This window comes from Salvia hispanica, chromosome 4, assembly GCF_023119035.1.
Source record: "Salvia hispanica cultivar TCC Black 2014 chromosome 4, UniMelb_Shisp_WGS_1.0, whole genome shotgun sequence".
In the NCBI taxonomy this organism is placed as follows: Eukaryota; Viridiplantae; Streptophyta; class Magnoliopsida; order Lamiales; family Lamiaceae; genus Salvia; species Salvia hispanica.
Window position 1 is genome coordinate 40,389,303 of NC_062968.1, and position 21,151 is coordinate 40,410,453.

At 37.3% G+C, this 21,151-nt stretch overlaps 5 protein-coding genes and 1 long non-coding RNA gene across 7 annotated transcripts; 3 read left to right on the plus strand and 3 right to left on the minus strand.

Annotated features, from left to right (window-relative positions):
* Window positions 1-1,959: 1,959 nt before the first annotated feature.
* LOC125221058 lies at window positions 1,960-2,367 on the minus strand. The gene has a single exon (XM_048123188.1). The coding sequence runs from the start codon at window positions 2,365-2,367 to the stop codon at window positions 1,960-1,962; it is 408 nt and encodes a 135-aa protein (XP_047979145.1).
* A 4,718-nt stretch (window positions 2,368-7,085) lies between these two features.
* On the minus strand, window positions 7,086-8,191 carry LOC125218230. The gene is made up of 2 exons (XR_007175907.1): window positions 8,141-8,191; window positions 7,086-7,678 (listed from the first exon to the last, which is right to left on the minus strand). It is a non-coding gene; the product is annotated as an uncharacterized LOC125218230 (long non-coding RNA).
* A 948-nt stretch (window positions 8,192-9,139) lies between these two features.
* Window positions 9,140-10,199, plus strand: LOC125185482 (TPD1 protein homolog 1-like). 2 transcript variants are annotated; one of them, XM_048082011.1, is made up of 3 exons: window positions 9,140-9,394; window positions 9,487-9,585; window positions 9,658-10,199. In XM_048082011.1, exons 1-3 carry the CDS (start codon window positions 9,319-9,321, stop codon window positions 9,954-9,956), a joined length of 474 nt encoding a protein of 157 aa, XP_047937968.1. In that variant the 5' UTR covers window positions 9,140-9,318; the 3' UTR covers window positions 9,957-10,199. The 2 variants fall into 2 exon arrangements, with proteins under 2 accessions (XP_047937968.1, XP_047937969.1); XM_048082012.1 differs by lacking the exon at window positions 9,487-9,585.
* Window positions 10,200-13,088: 2,889 nt separating this feature from the next.
* Window positions 13,089-13,859, minus strand: LOC125217962. The gene has a single exon (XM_048119542.1). It carries the CDS (start codon window positions 13,805-13,807, stop codon window positions 13,133-13,135), a length of 675 nt encoding a protein of 224 aa, XP_047975499.1. The 5' UTR covers window positions 13,808-13,859; the 3' UTR covers window positions 13,089-13,132.
* A 1,915-nt stretch (window positions 13,860-15,774) lies between these two features.
* LOC125221556 (DELLA protein GAI1-like) lies at window positions 15,775-16,830 on the plus strand. The gene has a single exon (XM_048123685.1). The coding sequence runs from the start codon at window positions 15,775-15,777 to the stop codon at window positions 16,828-16,830; it is 1,056 nt and encodes a 351-aa protein (XP_047979642.1).
* Window positions 16,831-17,236: 406 nt separating this feature from the next.
* LOC125221060 (scarecrow-like protein 3) lies at window positions 17,237-18,481 on the plus strand. Its single transcript, XM_048123189.1, has one exon. The coding sequence runs from the start codon at window positions 17,237-17,239 to the stop codon at window positions 18,479-18,481; it is 1,245 nt and encodes a 414-aa protein (XP_047979146.1).
* Window positions 18,482-21,151: the final 2,670 nt, after the last annotated feature.

Below are 21,151 nucleotides of genomic sequence, written 5' to 3' on the forward strand. Positions count from 1 at the left end.
TCGAATCAAACAAAAAACAAGAATAAATAAAAAGAAGAAAAATAAATAAAACATCAAATTTTTTAGAAATTATCGTCTATACTATAAAATAGTACTCCCTCTATTTCAAAAAAGATGTCACACACTTATGGGACGGTACAAGATTTTAGGAGATTTTGTTTTGTGTGTTAAGTGGAGAGAGAAAATAATTTTTTTATAATAATGTGAGAGAGAACTTTTTCCGAAAATGGAAATATGACATCTTTTGTTGACAAACTAAAAAGGAAAGTGTGATATTTACTATGGGACGAAAGAAGTATAAGAATATAGGATAAATTGCTCCACTAATTAATCCTACACTATAAAAATTAACACTATATATCTTCTAACTAAGACAAGATAATTAGTAGTAATAATTAATTCTTTTCCTTAATATATAGTCAAGGATAATTGTTTTTCAAATCACTTTTTTTTTTTCACCCCAAATGTAATAAGTATATTATTCAATCAAATCCATTACGACTACATTGCGAATAAAAATTGGAATGCAATTCAACCAATACTTGCTATCAGCTATAGAACTCGATGCCCGAGCAAGCGTGTGAGTGTTGTGATTTTTAGGGTGCAATTTAAGTACACAAAATAAGTAATAGTAAATCCCTAAAAATACTACCTCTGCAAGTATACAGACGTGCAATGCAGTATAAAAGGTGTCGATCCCACATGGAGGAGATTAATTGCTAAAACTAATAAATCTAACTAAAAAGCAGTAAAATAGTTTAATTTTGGGTTTTTTTGATCTAGAGGCCAGTGAAGGACAAAACGAGAAGGAAAAATACAAGGGAATCACGATAAAGAGGGAAGACTACTCCTAGTTTGTTTCGGGTTGCTTGTTCACATGAATCCTTAAGTCTAATTACTTTCCATTATTTATCGGGATCGTGTTGATTTTACGCTCTCACACAGCTTGATCACTGATCGTGGAATTTTACACCTAGGATAAGCTGATCACGTCTCCTAAGCTCTACTCACCAACCCCTCACTCCTACAGTGGCATAGTAAGCTCGGGATTGGCTTCTAAGAACGTTCAACACACAAGATCCACCCCAGACTATCCCCTGATCAGTTTTAACCTAGGGTTCCTTATCTATGTTAGCTCCCTACTCCAATTTAAAGACACATTGAAGTTAAGGCCATTACCGAATTAAGTTTCCAGAAAAACCCAACACGGATTGAAGTAAACACATAGACAAGAACCAAAATACGGAAATCAATCAAAACACAATCATGGATTCATATTTACAAGCTTTCCTAACTAACTAGGAGTAATCCCTAAAATCTAGCCACTCATAATGTGAAACAATACAAGAAAACAAGTAAATGCTACCATATGAGCAAGATTAGGGAATAATTAGCCTCAAGCTTCTTCTTCTTCCTCCCAAAAATGTACTTCAAGCCTCTTTCTATCTCTAAAAATCGCCTCCAGTTGCCAAAAGATACATTGGAAGTCGTGCCCTAGCTATTTAAATAGCTAGGGCTCGAAAAACAGGCCCAGTACCATTTGCCCGGTCGGGCGATCTGTACCTTGAATAACGCCCGATCGGGCATTTTGTCTAACTCTCTATCAGGTCGCGCGTTTTTAACGTCCGGTCGCGCGTTTTGCACTGCAATACGCAGTCTTCGTAAAACAGTCATATCTTCTTCATCCGGACTCCGATTGAGGCGTGCGAGGTATCCACGCGAATCTCTTTCGAAGGTGAATTCAATGGTGTACTTGTAAAAGCATTTGAAAGTGATTTTCAAGGGCTGATTACTGTTCAGATTCGGACCATGTTTTCTTTCTCCGCTCTATCTTATAGTTTGGTCTTTTGTCCTACAATATATCAAAATGAGTCTCTTTTTCACTTTAAAAAGTGTGTTAAGATAATGCAATAAAGGACTATAATTTGATTCACATCAGTGAGCAACCTGATTCGCTGATCACCTTACAAACCTCATAGAGGAACTAGATACATCTTTCAAAAGCTGACGACAATCTCCTACCACTACCCCAAAGATGGATTCATCCTTCTGTACCCCTGTCACCGCAAGAAATACCATTTGGGCATCTATCTCAAACTCCATCTCCTTCCATCCCTCTCTTTTGACCCAACTCAGCAACTCTCTCAAGCTAAGAAGCTCGGCCATAGAAGGGTCAGCTACCCTTCCCACCTGTCCGCACATCGCCGCTACCACCATCCCTTCAGAATCTCGAACAACCGCCCCACAACCTACTTTTCTTTGCCCCGTGAACAGAACAACATCTATATTGCATTTTAGTACACCATTCTGCGGCTTCACCCATTTTTCCTCCAAGTGAGGTCTCCCACCCCCGTTCACCAATTTCATTTTGAACTTGAGCTTCTCTCCAAGCCGTTAGACAAATACGAGCAGCACCAATAATTCCAGCAGCTGACCCGTTCTCATTCCGCCAAATAATTTTGTTTCTGTTAAACCATAGATGCCACAACACAACAACCACTTCTTCAACTTCCACCTCTAAATCACCACCCACTATTTTTTCCAACCATTACCCCCTCTCACATGGAGAGATTACCGGCACTCTAAGCCTCTGCCAACAATCACGAACAAGACCACAAGAAATAAGACAATGGATAATAGTTTCTGTCTCAAAGTTGCACACCGGGCAGATCTCTGAAACCTCCATCTGGCGTTGTCGCAATCGGTCCCTCATTGGAAGGAAATTTCTACATGCCTTCCGTAAAAATATCTTCACTTTAGGTGACACTTTTAATTTCCAGAGTTTACTCCACACCATCGAGTATGTATCCAAATCACTTATTTTCAAATTCTCAATGACGAATTATCCAACCAAATACCTCCTTGTCCTCCTCATCTTCCACTCCATTTTCTTTGGCTTCGGGATTCGACAATCCCGAGCTTGCCACCATACCGATAGAGAGGCACTCCTCCATTTCAAGAGAAGAAGCAATTATGATCCATCGGAATTGCTTGGCTCTTGGATTCCTAGCAAAGATTGTTGCACATCATGATATGGAAGCAAGTGATGGTCACTATGATGGGCTTAACTGTTTATTATGTGCAAGAAAGTTGTTAAAGTGTGCAGGTTAAGGTACAAGTCAGGAGGAAAGGTGTCGAAGTGACTCAGGTAAAAAGGACGCGGGAAGGGTGCAATACTGACCAGGATACATGCCACAAAGCTCTAGATGGAGAAGAAAGGACTGCTAAGAAACGATAAACTATTTGAGGGGCAAAGACTACATTTCACGTGAAGAGGCATTTCTGGAAATTAGGGCAAGCCACCCTATAAATAGAAGGTCACATGAAGAAAAAAAGGGAGACTTTCGGAGATTCCAAAAATTCCACACTTGGAGGCTAGCTCCATTATTTATCATTCCTCGCTCTTAGTCCAACATTTTTCCTGAAGACTTCGGCCATCAGCCGAAGGGGAGTCGCCACGGTTCCAGCCAGCTGAAGACTTCGGCCATCACGTGGGTTTCCTTATTTTGTTACTATTATTCTATTAAGGTTTTAAGTAGTTTTTCTAATTTTATTTCATTTTTTGTTATTCTATTTTATGCATATTTTAGGTAGCTTTTAAATATTACTCCCTCCGTCCCAAGGAAGATGCCCTCTTTCTTGGGAGACACGGGATTTTATGCAAATTTATTTTGTGTGTTGAGAGGAGAGAGTAAAGTAAGAGAGAAGGAATAAAGTAGAGATAAAGGTGTTTCCATTTTAATGGGCCATCTTAGTTGGGACAAACTAAAAAGGAAAGTGGGTCATCTTCAATGGGATGGAGGGAGTATTTCTTTTTTATTATTAATATTATTTTTTAGATAGTACTTAGTGAAGGGGTTGGCAGCGGAAGCGCTCACATAAATCAATTACGATAATTCAGATCTATTTAGCGGATTATTTAGACAAATTCTATTCGCGTAATTATCTCATGTATCATGCTCATAACTCAAATAATAACATGCTTTAAATTAATTGAAACCTAAAACATGCTTTTCTAAGGTTCAGCCATTATACCTTGATGATTCTCCAAAGAATCGAAGATGGCTAGCGCCTTCTCCACGTGAAGATCTTTAGTACAAAACCACGGATCTTCTGACTGGTTCCCGGATTGTGAACTGATATCGGGGTGGGCTGATCTCACCAGTGCACTAGGACTTAAATAGAGAAGACATAAATCCTTTCCCTCGGAGGAGAGAAAATTCGACCACCACTAGGAGTAAGGGGGCCGAAAATTTTAGAGAAAAATTAAGTATATTTTATGTCTCATTTATTCTCCTATTTATAATAAGTCACATATTGGGCCAGACAGGGATCTATGGAAGGCTTTGGATATGGGCTCCTCCAATAAGCTTTTTACTAATTAAATTAAACCCAATTTAATATAAGCTTGAAATTGGAATATTACGAGCAGCCACTACAGAAGTAATACTGCACTCCCCATCCAAATCCGAAATTATAAGTACTTGGGGTTTCCAATACTTTATATTTATTTCCCGCGCTTAAGATATAAACATCCATTAATTAATTATTGTCTGCTATGGACTTAATTAATCAACATCTTATTTATTCCAAGAGAGGACTCAGCAAGAAAATCTTATTTATTATTCATAGAGTAATTAAACTCCAACTAGCTAGGTTCCGAATAATAAAACCTTATTTCAAGCTTCTCTTGAGGATGTTATCAAACGAGACTCACCTCGCGCACGATTCAACATAATAGCAATCCTAGCACCGCTAGATATTAATCACCACTACCCAATATACCAGGCTTATTGGGTTGCGAAAAACCCGCACCATTTGGTAAGTCAAAGTAGTGCATAATCAATACCGTATGCTCAATGCTAACGTACATTGATTGAGAAATAATTTACTGAGACCTCGTCTTTCAGTAGATAGCATAAAGACTGTCTTCATCATTGCTAGATCCATTCAATGCTATACCGCACCAACGTCATCTTATTTCAGTAAGGCTTAGAAATAATCGGACCGACATTGCAACCTTTCACGATAGGTAGTCTAAGCCTATCTAGGTTGTGAAATTATTTTTTTCTTTGTTTAGAACTGACCGTGTTACCTTAAAGTGAACGACGCCCACAACCGGTCTACTAAAACAAAGACTTAGACTTTGTTAAGTTACTTATACATTTAAATAAGCAATAAACATCCATTAAATGTAAAACATAACAACATTATGACAAAAATAATCTGTTTATTCATTTGGAAAATAAAATAAGAGTTTTAACAGTATTCAATCACTCGAAAGGTGATTTCTAGTATACAAACTCTAACACTTAGGTAGCTCCTCATCACGCGTGTTTGCAGATTTTAGTTTCTATTATTCTATTTAGGTTTTAGGTAGTATTTTTTAATGTTATTTCTTTTTTATTATTCTATTTTATGAAGAATTTAGTTAATGTTTTAATATCTGGCACGAATTCAAAATATTCAATTTTCCGACCGTTTTTTAGATATTAGATAGTTTGAAAATTTTTATGATTATATGACTTTAACTTGAACATTATTTATTTATTTATATTATTTTTAATATTATTTAATACTATGACACTTTCTCCGTTTCTTCATAGTTGAGTTATTTTTTCATTTTAGAAAGTTTCTTCATATTGAGTCATTTCCATATATGGTAATTTTTTTTCTATTTCTTACTTTACCCTCTCTTGTTTTATTCACTTTATACTTTATTTTTTCTACCTTTTCCTTTCTCTTAATTTTTTATCTATTTATTTAACACACCCAACATTCAATTTCTAAAACATCGTGCCGAAAAGTTTCACCTCAACTATGAAGAAACGAAGAGAGTATTATGTATATTTTTTACTATATAATTCGCACCCCCAATTCAAAAAGTCTGGATCCGCCACTGGTCACCTTGCATGCTATGCAGTCTGCGTAAACTTAGGATTTGCATCTTAGCATCTCGATTTTGAATTTAATTCCAAATATGTATATTAGTAATATTAACTCAAGCTTTGTTAATGGAGTCTTCATTTTCTCTGCACTTTGTATTACTGGGTGTGGAAGACAATTTCACCATTTGATTTTGGAACCACTTTATGATTTTAGCCACCTTTCACCTTTCACCTTTCACCTTATGTCCTTTTTCTTTTTCAGCTTTTTTTTTTTTCTGCAGATCTGGTGGTTAGTTGGTCAGTGCAGTATGATATTCTCTGTTACTTCTGTCTGTCTATTTATAGTAATTCCTCACTTTTCACATGCACCACGACAGTCCAGTACTCATGTTTACGTACACAACCATGTCCCGATATGATTGTAGCTTACTGGTCAGGATAGTATAGGTCTCTCTTCATTTTCACATCTAGATTAAACTCAACCTAAAGCGTGGTTAGCAAACCGACCCTTCCAGAATGTCGTCACAATCGCATTACGCATACATCTATCTCAGGATTCGACCCTTTACACCACTATACTAGCCAGTAGAAGCGGGTTGAGATTTTGATAACATGTTTTAGGTTTCATGCCAACGACACGGCTGAGTTAAGGTCCCCCTGACTAGTTGAACATACAAACCTGCATAAACTGCTCTTTCAGTACTCAATATTGGTATCTAAATTTGCAGGCCTACAAATACATTAGGCTTAGGGGTGGGGATTCGGTCGGTTCGGTTAGAACCGAACTGATTAGTCGATTAACCGAATCCCGTTTTTTCCAAAATCTAGAAGCGGAACCGCACCTTTTGTCGGTTCGGTTTCTCGAGGAACCGATCGGTTCGGTCTTCGGTTCCACCGCAGGAACCAAACTAAACTAGCAGCTGTTGTTGTTAAAATTGAGATAAAATATTAATAAATATACATATTTCTTATAGTTTTAAAAAATAAACTTTGTTCATTTATATTTGAACCTGCTCAAAAATTGACTCATGAACTAAAAATCAGCAATATCACAAACATCAACATCGAGATGAATTAAACAAACATCAAAATGTAAATAGCTAAATAAGTAATAAGTCATGAAATCAAAAGGACAAAAACCACGATTCCATTTCATCATCAAAAAACAAAAATCAAAGAAAGTTTACAAAAATAAAGTTTAAATCCAATGTAAACCATCATCATTCATCAAACTAAAAGGTCTAAAATCAATATAAACCATCATCATCCATCAAAGTAATACTCAAAAATCGCAATCATCAACATTTACACTTCACTTCAAGCAATCGAAGGCGTCTCACTATTCCTTCTGCTGCAAAAACATCTTCACGCAATCAGCTCGTACCGTATATTTGCTCGGGATTTGGAACATAGGGCATATTTCTGCCATGAAAATTTTGAATCCTTCTTTCTCCACGTCTCTGAAGGAAAGTTCATCAAGGATAATATACTTGCATAAAGCTATCCTAGACTAAGTTTGATTGAATCTCCAACTAATAAGGGGCCCCGATCCTTCTTGGTTAAGCTTCATTTGAGTCTTTCCAACTTGTTGTTTCTTCAAACACGAAAGCATGATGTTTCCACATTGCAGAGGTGTCGTTCAACTTCAAATCAGCAGCGATCAACTTGTCACACATCTTACATTTTCCTTTTCTAACTTCCACGGGAGGATCCCCTACATGAACAAAAGTTTTCTTAAATTCATCCCACACATTAGGCCTCTTTGTCGTTGCTCCTGTCTTACATTCCATCTGCAGAATTCACGACTTCAAAGTTCAACGGTTAAACATTAAAATGTTAAATACAAAATCATAATCAATATGAATTATTGGTAGAGATTTTAGTAATAGTTAAACTATAATTGATTAATTTCTATCACAATTCACAAACATACACTAAAAGTGGCATATGACTAAGAAATCATATTGGCAGAATATTATTGATTCCATCACCAACATACACGAATATTTTTATATTACATGATAACAAATTATAAAACCAAATTTAATCATCTAATCTTGAACAACACACGTATATATCTCTCTCACTAATTACCTCCTTCACTAATCTATCTCACCAACAATAATTTCTGACCTATGTTAAATAATTTAATATAGCACATATATTAAATAATTCCTAATCTGCTAATTGCCAAATATGTTAGTATTGTAAACATGTACATCAGCATGCATGAAGAGAAAAGAAGAGCATACTGCATGCCTTCAATTCGAGCAACAGTGTGGAGAGGAGAGAAGAACAACAACGGCGTGTTGTTTGATAGAATGTTGTGCAGCGGCTGTTAATTAGGTTTTTAACGTTTTATAATTTTAGTTTTTACTTTTCTAAAACCAAAATAACAATACTAAAATAAATATATAAATTAAATATTAAAAAATAACGGTTATTCGGTTCTAACCTTTCGATTCTCGGTTAACCGAGAACCGAGATTAGCTTAAACTTAATAACCGAGACCGAACCTTAACCTTATTTTTTCGGTTCTCGGTTAACCGAAAACCAAGAACCGTTTCCCCAGACCTAATTAGGCTCCATATTCCAACAAGCTATTTGCTAGTATATTAGTATTTTTTATACATCCAAAACTGTTTGTATCATATTTATTTTATTTGGATCGTTCTAAATTTACTTGTATCATTTGATTTGTTGCATGGCAGAAATTTTATTTTCTCACATATTTTATTCTCTTTTTCTCTTATTATTTAAAGCTATTTTATTCTCTCTTTCTCTTATTCTTTTTTACATTTGTTTTATTCTTATGTTTATAAGAAATGTTTCAAATAGTTTCGGATGAAGGAATTAATAAACTACAGTAAACTTTGAACTCATCTTAGTGGACAATCTTGAACTTCAGTAAATAAAGTATGTGACGAAAACAGTAAAACACACTACACGCAGCAGAAGAAAACCTTTAAATTTTGTTCTATCATTTTCATATTGCACTGTCAATAAATATATTTATCTTTTCTCATCTTTTTATGTTGTAGAACTAATGGCAGTGGTCCATTTTGTCTCCCTCCCCAGTCGCTCTCTCTCATAAATGCTTGGATAGAACATTATGAGTTATAATTACATCCTCATCACAACCGAAAGTCATTTTCAGAGAGACGTGATAAAATTAGGTGTGAAAAAGTGAAGTGAGAAAATTGAATGAGAAAAATGAAATGGAAGTAGAGTAGGTAAAATTAAGAATTAAAAAAATAAAAATAAAAAATGGCCTACGATGCCCGCTCGGCTATCGTTCAGCGCACAATAAGTGCCGTCCGCACAGGGTCAGGACGGCGCTCCTATTGTGGGTGCTCTAAATCAAATTTAAAATCCCCCCGGATTCCTCTCACAAGCTATTAGAATTCAAGAATCATTAATTAAAATCACCATGAGCACTATTCTCCATGTTTTCTTCTGCTTCTTGATGTTCATAATTACTTCCTTCAATCTTGGCCTCCAATCAGGTAATTACTAGCAATAAAGATAATATTCATGTATTATCCTTAGGTTTCTATTTAATCAAGGAACAACTCAATTTTGTTCAACTTTGTATTAGGAAATTTCTTGCACTTCAATGGTGATGCAAACACAACAACTCCACACTATCCCAAACCAAAACAATCTCATTCCAAACATAGGAAACTCTTGCTACATGGTACACACACACACACTTACACTTCCTCTCTCATGAATCTTGATGTTTAATTTATTCAATTTTTGGTAATAGGGTGCTCAAAAAGGGACATAAGCATCTCACAAAGCAGGCATCCAACATCAGGAATCCCAGAATTCATAGTGCAGATTGTGAACACTTGTGTCACGGGCTGCCCACCTTCCAACATTCATGTGAGGTGTGGATGGTTTGCTTCAACAAGAATTTTGAATCCCATCACTTTCAAAAGGCTGTCTTATGATGATTGTCTTGTTAATGGAGGCCGTCCGTTGAAGAGCAGTCAGAGCATCAGGCTCACATATGCAAATTCATTCATGTACCCTTTCCAATTCAAGTCTGCCAGCTTCTGCTGAGAGAGAGTTTTGGAGTTATGGGAATTAATTGGATTGAAGGTTAGAGACAATGACACGTTTGATGTAACATGATTTGTTCAAGAATCTTCTGACGATGTCATAGATTCTTGTATAAATCACGTGACTAACTTTAATTTAGTTTTGGTAATGGATTTATAGTAATATCGTTGTAGAAATAATTCGAACTAAATCTTAATGTCTAACCGTCGAACTACAATATATAGAGGTCATTATTTTAGTTCAGTCTTTCTGCACTGAAGTATTCCCTCTTGTTCCTTATTAATAGTGACATATCTTTTTTTACACGGAGATAAAAATAGTGAATAAAGTACGAGAATTAATTTTTGCCAAAAAATAGAAATGATTCAATTAACATTGAATGGAGAAAGTAAAATGATTAAATAATAAAGTTCATATAAAATGAAGTAAAATGATCTAAACATAAAGTATATTATTTGTCTGATTTATTTTATCCACTAAATTAGAAAATGGATGGCTTTTAGTCCCTAGTTTGTTCTTTAAATACAATCCAGTTACCCATTGTTTTTAAAAGCAGATCGTGGAATTTATAGTAATATCCGGTCCAGTTTGCACTTTAATATTTTTGAATTATTCGATTATTTTTAACTGTGAAAATCTGTTGGCGCTTAAAAGAATTTTTCATTTTTTTCACTTGTCTTTTCCACAATTTTTGCCCAATTCCTTTTGAAACTCAAAACCAACCCGTGAATGAAAACAAAAACTCAAAATCAATAAATTGGCATAGTTTGGCTTATATTCTCTCTCTCCATATATAAAGAAAACTTCTTCACAACATATACTGAAATAACCCGTGATGGTGCTTGGATATGGAAATTGAAGAAAAGATAAAAGAAGACTACAACAACTGTGCCATATTTGTTGAGGTCCAAATCAGTCCACCGAAGAATTAGAAAATGTGAAAATAATACTACGTCCGTTTCTTTAAAAAAAAAAAAAAATTGGTTCATTTCATAAAAATAGAAACTTTCCATTTTAAGGAGTGAACACCACAATCCACACACTAATTCCACTACATTTTCTTTTCCTCTCCCTTACTTTACCCATTTTTTTTATCTCCCTCTCATATTTATCAATTTAGAGCTAAAACTTGTGTCATTTCAAAAGTTCCTATTTGTAAAAAACGGAGGAAGTATATAAGTTCAACCCATATTCTATTAGAATGAGGCCTTTTGGGGAGTCTCACAAGAATGAAACTGTGAGAGTTTTGTCCAAAGTGGACAAAGTAATACTAGTGTGGAATTCAGGAGTGTATTGCCGAACTCTCTTAGTGGAATCAAAACCCAGGTTTGTCGAGCCTAAACGTAGGCTTGGAGGTGGACAATATATGTTTATAAAGCAAAACTCAACAATGAAATGCAATCTGTGGAAATCCATCTACAACTTCCACAAATGTATATTGTATGTTTGTGTTTACAATGTTGCATGTTACGTGCCACATGGCAGCCCGAGGCTAGAAGTACGTTGTGACTCTAATTAAAGATGCGCCCTAGTGCTCTCCTGCAATGTCAATGCTAAATTGTGTTTACATATATAAGGAATCGTATTGATATATTTAATACTCCCTATGTCCCACTTTAGGAGTCTCGGTTGAGTTCGGCACGGGTATTAAGAAATGTAAAGGAAAGTTGGTGAAAAAAGATAGTGGAATGTGTGTCCTACTTTTTTATATTAATTTTATATTAAAATGTGAGTGGAAAAAAGGTTAGTGAAATGTGGGGCCTAATATCATTTATGGAATATTTCAACCGGGATTCCTAAAGTGGGACACCCAAAAATGGTAAACCGGGACTCCTAAAATGAGACGGAGGGAGTATACTATATTGACAGTTTCATAATTGGTAGTTATTCTTATCTTTTTAAATTTAAATAATAATAAAATGAAATTACACATGGCGATTTATAGACCACTGGATCTCTAAAATTCTTATAATTTTAAATTAGTTGTAGTAAGCAATTAATCACACCTTTTGGTTACAAAGTATATTTAGTGATTGTGATTTATTAACTGCAAAATAGTTAGAATTAATTATGCGTAAATTTTAAAATAGACTTAGTGAAAAAATAAAAATTGCTATAAGAATAATAGTCTCGGGTTAAAATTAATTCGTTGGAACCTAGTCATATGTGCAACAATAATTTATTAATCAGTGTTGGAATAATTGAGTAAACAATTACTTAAACCTCTCTATGATGATTAACCAAAAACGACGTAGAAGAAGCAGAAACTGTAGGACGGATGATACATCTAGAATGGAACGGTGGAATTGCATTGCAACGACTATGGATCTTCCAAATTAATGATCATCGATGTTATTTACAATAGTCTGCCGAGAGAATATAGCATTACAAAAACTCGCAATTTAGTGACGGAATTATCTGTCACTAATTAGCGAAATTAAGGCACTTTCTAAATTTGGTGACAGAGTGAATATCAGCAGATCCGTCATTGAAATCTTGTCGATAAAATATATTAGTGCCGGATCCGTCCGTCACTAATATTACAATGACGGAAGTCAAAGGCGGCCGCCACGGTAAGTTCGGTTTAGTGACGGACTGTTCTGTCATCAACTAGTGGCTGATGTTTTTCAGTCATATATGTGTCACTAATTCTTGAAATTTCAGCGGTATCACTAATTTCCGTCTCTAATTAGCGTTTTTTTTGTAGTGCAGAGATATCGAACCATTATTCTAACTTCTAGGACCCTCTTTATTTTCTATTCGGTCCCTGGACAAATCAAAAATCACATACGGTATCTATACTTATTTTCATAACAAATAAATACACTTTAGCCTAAACTTTAATCTTTATTGGAACACTTTAGACACTAAACATAGGCATAAATATTAAATTAGCCATATGGAGGACCAAATTTATGATATTATTATCCAATTGTTATGACGAATTGGAGATATTGTTGGGTTTTGTTGTGTATAATTAGTCACATTTTACTTATCATAATTGTTTTATGGAGAATTGGAGATAATATCGTTGTGTTGTGTATAGTTAGACACATTTTACTGGTTTAACAAAAGTTAAAGCCGATTTGTACACGAAGAGAATAACTAGAATTCATTTAAATGTTAGACAGGTGCACCTATTCTTATTGCGAGATGTTGCAAAATACATATGATTTTCAGTTGATGATGGAGCTAATTGCGAGGCAATTACTGGTCATTTTGGTGAGCTTTTCAGTAAGGCTGTACAATGGGGAATCCGTTGAGATTGTATCCTGACAGTCTCCAATGTATGTTATTACGGCACTCAGCATGCTGTTCACCGTGCCCCTGTCTTGCTCCACGAGGGCGTCCGCGGCCTTCCCGTAGTTCTCGGCCGCGGTCTCAAACCCGTCCCTGCAGTCGCTGAGCACAGACGAGTGCTGTGGTGGGTTCGCAGGGTTCCCAGCGAGCTTCTGCGCCGTTTCCTGCCCGTATTTGGAGAACTCGGCCCCGGCCTGAATGGCCACGTCGAGGATGGACTGGATGTCGGTCTCCCCGTCTAGGTACGGAGCCACCGTAGACAGGCAAAGGACAGGATAGTCGGTGGATTCACAGATTTTCTCCAATGCTGGATCGGGATCATCGCCTGACGGGGCGTTGGATGGTGATAGATCGTACTCGTTGCTAGGAGCGATGGACGGGGCTTCCAAGGACGACGGGGGTAGTGAGATGGAGGGGTTTTGAGCGTCGATTTCGTCGAATAATGATGCCCCTGGCGCCGGCCCTGGGGATTGTGCTAGATGGCTGGGGAGGAGGAGGGAGGAGAAGAAGAGGAGGATGTAGAACAATTTTAGATTGTTGTTTAGGGCCATTTTTTTGTTTTGGTTTTTCCTTTCTTGTGTTTTTTTGAGCAGTCAAAGCAATGAAGTTGGAGTTTTGGTGGAGGGACAAATGATTCGGAGTTTAGAATTCTGAGGTGAGTTTTGGATCAAACTTTTTTACCACAATTTGTTTTTAGAGAGTTTTACGGGTAAAATCATAAAATACCGCCACCGTCCGTTAATAAATGTCTCAATTTTGATTGACGCAGATTTTAAGAAATTATTTGATCTTATGAAAGAAAGTGGGAAAAAGACCACTGGAAGATGAGTCATATTTTATATATTGGTTTTATAATAAATGTGAGTGTAATGAGTCAGTGGAAAAGTGTGATCTACTCACCAAAAATAGTAAAAATGAAATAGAACATTTATTGATGGACGAACGAAAAAGAAAAATGAGATATTTAATGACGGACGGAGGGAGTACATCATTTTTATTGGCTCACATTAACCTATGACATATATACTATCCCCATATTCACTATGTAGAGTACTAAGAAAGCAAGTTCTATAGGTAGGGTTATCAAAAGATAACATAACTTCATTAGACTCACGTTCAATACGTAGACTTGATAAAAAAAAAGTTAAGTTCTAGAAACAAAGATACATGCTTGATTCAATCACACATGAATGAATAAAGGCTCAAAATATCACTAGGAAATAAGCATGTGACAATACAAACAGGAAAATTCACTCATGGAATAAGTTATAATACAATGTTCAAGTCACAGTCACAAAAACAAATTTTTTAAAATGTTAACATATTGTAACAACACTAGCAACTCATCTTAAAAACCCATTTACACAAGTGAATTCATTCATTCTAATTCAACCCCATTCCAACAAACAAAGGTGATTTTTCTAATATTTCTGATAGTCCTATGTTGTTTCAATTCTTAGTTTATTAGAAGCTCTTTTGACAGTAGCTTAATTTAATGATAATTTAACTATTGATGTCAAATCCAAGATTGGCTTCATTGTATCAAATTTGAGCAAATAATGTGGATTAATTAAAAACAAAAGTCCATGCCTATGAATCTTGTAAAGGAGTTGACATTTTTTTATCCGAGCTGGACCAGACACATGTCTTTGGAAATTCAGAATCTCTTTGGAGATATCAATGATTTTTTTCAACTGTATTGTTTTATGCTTGTGTCTTTTATGTAAACATCCTATGATTTGCTGAAAAGAACAGTTGGATGTCTCAGTTTTAATCACTGTATAAAATATTTCTTCACAAGTTTTGCTTTCCACAAGAAATTAATTTGCTTGAACTGTCACATAGCCTTGTTTTCATTTTACTATGTTGAATATAAATATGTTAAACTTTGTTGGATTCTAATCAGTTTATTGCTAGGGAAGTGGACAAAGCAGAATGTTTCATGCTGAGAAATTTGATAGTTAGCAAAGTTTCTAACCAATCTAGAATGGAAAACAAGAAAGCATCACAAGAGAATGAAACTGATGGAGTTGAAGAATGGATGAACACCTTTGATCTCGCAGAGGATGAGATTTACGAGCAGCGACAAAATCTGCTAGAGTTCGTCCAGTTGGATGATCTGTACCTCGATGTTCAGTCTCCTCCATTCCCACATTCGTGCGAGGAGGAGATACTGAGGCTCGTTGGCATCAAGTCCGACAACATGGAGGTGACCGAGCCTAGCAAGAGCCGAGCAGGTGCTTCTTCCTTTTCTGAACGATTTCATGTTTTGAGGAAATACAGTAGGTGGAGGCACCTGAGAGATTACAAGGATGGAAACTCAGACGAGCCTTGTGCCTCGTGTTCCATTGCAGAGACCATCAAACTGGCTGCAGGAAAGTTTGTCGACTCCCTTTCTGAGCTCAGCAATGAGGATTCTACTGAAGTTCGTCTCGTCCAAAATCTTTTATCATGTGCAACGAGCGTAGCAGAGAAGCAGCACGGGCGTGCTAAAAAATTCCTCAAGGCCTGTGGCGAGATGAGCTCTCCCATCGGCTCTCCTCTTCAGAGACTGGCTTTCTACGTCTCTGAAGCCCTCAGTGTGAAGATTGACCAGGAAAATATGAAACATGAAACGAATGAGAAGAAGAAGAAGCGAAAAAATGTGGTGTTGAGGCATCTGGAGCCAACAAAGCATGTGAACTCGATCCCTGCTTATTACAAGCAGTTCCCTGTCACTCAGATCACGAATCTCATCGGAAGCCACACCATTCTGTGGTATCTTGACAAGGCGAGGAAGATCCACGCAGTTGATCTTGAGATCAGGAGTGGCGTGCAGTGGGTGCAGTTCATGCAGGATGTCGCTGCAGGGCGAAGTGAGAATCCCGTCGATCATATCAGGATCACTGCTGTCGGGTCCGCCTCTAAAAGGTTGATTCTTGAGGAGACAGGTCGGGAGCTAGCGAGGTTTGCTGACTCTGTGAACTTGAAGTTCACTTTTGGAGTAGTTCTGGTAGAAGATGTTCTTGAGCTGGATCGAGACCTCTTTGATCTCAATGCGGATGAATCTGTTGTCGTATACGCGTACTACACTCTGGTGACGTTGGTTGGGAGGGCTGAAAGGCTTGATCATGTGATGGAGGTGATCAGAAGCCTGAGCCCTTGCATCATGTTAGTCACTGAAATTGAGGCCAATTGTAACTGTCCGAGTTTTATTGAGCGATTTGTTGAGAGTTTGTTTCTATTTGGGGCGCTTTTCGACTCTCTGTCAGACTGTCTGAAGGGTCAAGAGACGAGTAGGGTGGATATCGAGTCCACATTGTTTAGGTCTTCCATAAACAATGTGTTGGCAGCTGAGGAAGAGGAGAGGATGCTGAGGCATGTCCCTGTACATGTTTGGAGGGCTTGTTTTGATGGTTTTGGGATGCTGGAGACGGAACTGAGCTTCTCGTCTCTTGATCAGGCGAACTGGCTCCTCCGGGAATGCTCCAATGGGAGCTCCATCACAATGTGGAGGAATGGCGGATGCCTAATCATTGGTTGGAAGGGAACCGCGCTCACTTCACTGTCTGCTTGGAAAGTTCGGAATCATTGATGTTTCGTCGTTTTTTTTTTACTTTTTTCGCTGGCTGAGCCCGTTGTACTTTATCAGGTCACTCTCTTTTGATGTAATAATCATCCATCTTTAAGAGTGTTTCACCCATTTCAGAAAAGAGCAGAAATAATTTGAATTTGCTGCTAAACACTAGTTTTATATATTACATTTGTAAAAATTGGCATACTTACTATGAATCACTTTGATTTCATCATTTCATCTGACTGCATAGTTTCCATCAACTCTTGCTTTCATTTAATTTGTTTATTTGTTATCAGTCTGTCATAATCTTTCCATCTCTCAGAACATTGTGCATTGTAATAAATATACATGATAAAAACAAAAGTTTCTATGTTGTAGTAGCATATATTTTTAGTGTCCACAGTTTAGAGAATAGAAGAGCACAATGTTTCCTGCTGAGGAATCTGCTGACCAGACCTCATCAACTATCAGAGTGGCTGCAGAGAGGTTCATCGACTCAATGCGTGGACTCAAGAATCCAGGTCCAAACCGCGAGGAGTCTGAAGGAGGGGTTCGCCTGATCCAAAGCCTCCTCTCGTGTGCAGAGAAAGTGTCCGACAATCAGTATGAACGCGCGCTAAAGTTCTTGAAGGAGTGCGACTCAGAGAGTTCCTCCACCGGCACTCCTATACAAAGACTGGCTTTCTACTTCTCAAGAGCCCTATTTGAGAAGATTGCTAATGAGACTGGGAGAGTCATAGTTAGGAGTTTCGACGGTGAAGATCCCGTGGAATCTGTGATGTTTCAAAATATTAATTTGTTAATCTCATTTCAGAAGGAGCACCCTCTAGCTCAGGTGACTAAGCTGGTGGGAGTTCAATCCATTTTAGATCATGTGGAAATCAATGGCATGATGCATATAATTGACCTTGAGATCAGGACCGGGATCCAGTGGATCATCCTCATGCAGGATCTCGCCTCCCGGCCTGTCCAGCGCCTCAGGGTCACGGCTGTGGGGACGAGATGTAGGCACATCATAGAGGAGACGGGCTCCCAGTTGGCGTGTTTCGCTCGCTCACTAAATATAGACTTTGCTTTCAATGTGGTGATGGTGGCTGCTGATTTGTCTGACCTTAGTACATCTTTGTTTGATGCTTCTTCTGCTAATGAGACTGTGGTTGTGTATTCGGCCTACGCTCTTGCGAATCTCGTTGGGAGGGTGGAGCAGTTGGATCATCTGATGATGGTGTTGAGGGATTTAAAACCTTGTGTTATGATTCTCACTGAGCTTGAGGCCAACTGCAACTCTCCAGCCTTCGTGGAGCGTTTTGTGGAGAGTTTGTTCTTCTTTGGGGTGTTTTTCGACTCGCTGGAGTGCTGTTTCAGGCATGACGAGACGAGCAGGGTGGAGGCAGAGTCGTGCTGGTTCGGGTCGTGCATTAGGAATGTCCTCGTGGCTGATGGGGATGAGAGGAAGTTCAGGCATATGGGTATAAGTGTGTGGAGGGCGTTTTTTGCTTGGTATGAGTTGGCGGAGGTGGAGCTGAGCGCGTCGGCCATGAACAGGGCGTACCTCGGGCTGCAGAGGTTGGTGTGCGGGAGGTCGTGCACGTTGTATAGGGATGGGAAGTGCTTGAGTGTTGGTTGGAAGGGAACTCCTCTTAGCTCTGTCTCAACTTGGAGATTTTGATTGAGTGAAAAATTAATTGAAGATTGCCTTTTCAGTTGTAATATTAAATTTTAAGAGTGCATCACACTAGATAGAACCTTGTTTTTGAGGTAACTACATGAGTATAATAATGCTTCACGACTTTGTTCAGTTTTTCGGATACGGGCAGATTTGAGGGTCATTTTCACGTATTTATGAGTAGTCACTGGACTTAGGTGTAACTGTAATCACATGGTATTTTTTAACTATTCATTATAATTTTGCATAAAAAATTTACCTCCAAGACATAGAAAATATTTTTGGACTTTCATAAAGATGAGATATTTAGATAATGATATTTTCTTATAGTTTAAATACCTAAAATAATATTTTTCAATTCATTTTGTCATTCACTTTATATAAAATCTTCTTTCTCTCTTTCTATTAAACTTTTAGAAAGTAAAATATTAAAATAAAAAACACAATGAAATTATTAAATATATTAATTATTAATTATAAAAATAAAAAACTTTTAAAAATAACTTGTAGCTAAATTTAATTCTGATTGTGATTCAATTATTTTTTAATTTTATTTAAAATTATAAAAAATAATCGTATCACAATCGTAATTAAATTTGTCTACAAGTTATTTTGCGAATTAAATTTATAATTTTAATATTTATAATTTATATAATGTTTAAGAATTTTGTAGAATTTTTATTTTAAGTGTACTGAAATGCATTATCTCATGTACTCTAACTATAAGAATATATCATATCCAATATAGAAAGAGATAAAAAAAATATTATATCCAATATCTGGATATTCCATTTTTGTGAAAGTCCAAAAATGTCCTTTATGCCTTGAGGGCATTTGGTGCAAAATCGTGATGAATTGTAAAAGGTACCATGAATGTGATTGCATCTTAGTCCATGGACTACCCATGACATTTTTAAAGTCCATGGATTATTGGTGTAAAGTTCTAGGAGCATTTGCGCGGTTCACTCTTATTTTATTCAAATTTGAAATTGAAGTAGGGATGTAAACCCGTGGATCAACCCGAATACCCTGATAAAATTAGTAGGATAGGCCCTAATTTCACACCCCGAATACAAAAATGGGCTAAATGGGTTAGCCCATTAGGGTTGGAGGGTTGGCCTGGGATTTGTATTTATTTAAAAAATACTTTTCGTGTACTTTTGTATTTCGTGCGCCACATTTCACTTGTCTTCTCTAATCTTCATTCCACACATTTCTACGTGGTTCCACACTATCAACTTCTAAGTTCCAATATATTTATCGTTATACTAATGACTACGAACAATGTCAAAATAATGACACAGATATAAGCTTTAATTCAAATTGATTATTCTAATTTTGATCTATCTTTGTTTAGATAAGATGAAACACTCATCTCCAACAATTATTGGTGAAAATCATGAAAATTTAAAGGTATTATGTGATCTAAAACTACGAATAAAAAATATATCTAAAATAAGAAATAATTTACTTAAGAAAATTTTGCTTAAATGAGTTTGTTTTCAAAAGTTTTAGTTGAAAATTTATAACTCAAAATTTATAACGCAAATAACCTGACAATCCAAGTGAGTTTGAGCATCCGCATCGGTGCTCGTCGTCAAGAGTAGGCGTTATGCCGACGGCGCGACAAGTACCCTGCTCGCCATTGTGCTCTTGCCGACGGCACGACCCTGCTCTTAGCATCGAGCACCGCGTGCCAAAGAGCAGGGCGGCGTGGCGTGTTATGATTGGCCAACGGCTATTTTTCTTTTTTTTTTTTTAAATCCAAAAAATATTTAAAAAATCATTTTAAATAAAAAAAATATTTTTCCACTTCTCAATAAAATATATCCATTTTTTCTCCACTTTTAATTTATTTTTCATTATTTTTACCCCAAAATTCACATTTTCATCTATAAATACCCTCATTTCAACACAAAATTTTACACCACACTACACCAAACAATTCTCTCATCAATTCTCTCTAAATTCTCAATCTTTCACTCTTGCAAAAAATGTCCGGCTCAGGCAATCACCCCGCCGACTCTCGCGGATGGAACCACGAATGGTTCGGCTCATCGCCATTCCCCTCGCCGGATACGGATTTCTCGCCCTCTCCTCAAATCCAAGGTTTGCAAATTCCGGGTGGCTGTTGGCCTTACCCGTTGGACGAGCAAGATGCCACCGAGGGGCAATACCGGTGGGCTCCCGAACAAGGCACGAGAGGGAGCGCCTCGACGCCACCGTTGTCCCAAATTCCGGAGGCGCTTCCGGCAGTCGCGACACTCCTCCTACTCGTAGTGTTCGTACGTAGTACTGGTGACCCCAATGTCAGCACCCCGTACACTCCGGGGGAGATGGAGAAGCTATTCGATGCCTATTTGAGAATCTCCGAAGATGCGGAGATAGGCACGAACCAAACCGGGGATAAGTTTTGGTTCCACGTCGCTCGATAGTATAATGTCGGCTGACCGGCTGAAACCATCGAGCGCAATGAGAGTATGGTGCGCAATGTCATCGAAAGAGCCACCAAAAAAATCCAAATGTTCCAGGGGTATTACCTCCAGGAATAACAGTCGGCAGGGAGCGGCACGAGCGAGGTCGACATCATCACGACTGCCATGTCGACCTACCAATCAATGCATTACAAACCATTCAAGCCTCTCAACGCTTGGCAGGAGGTAGGGATGTCAA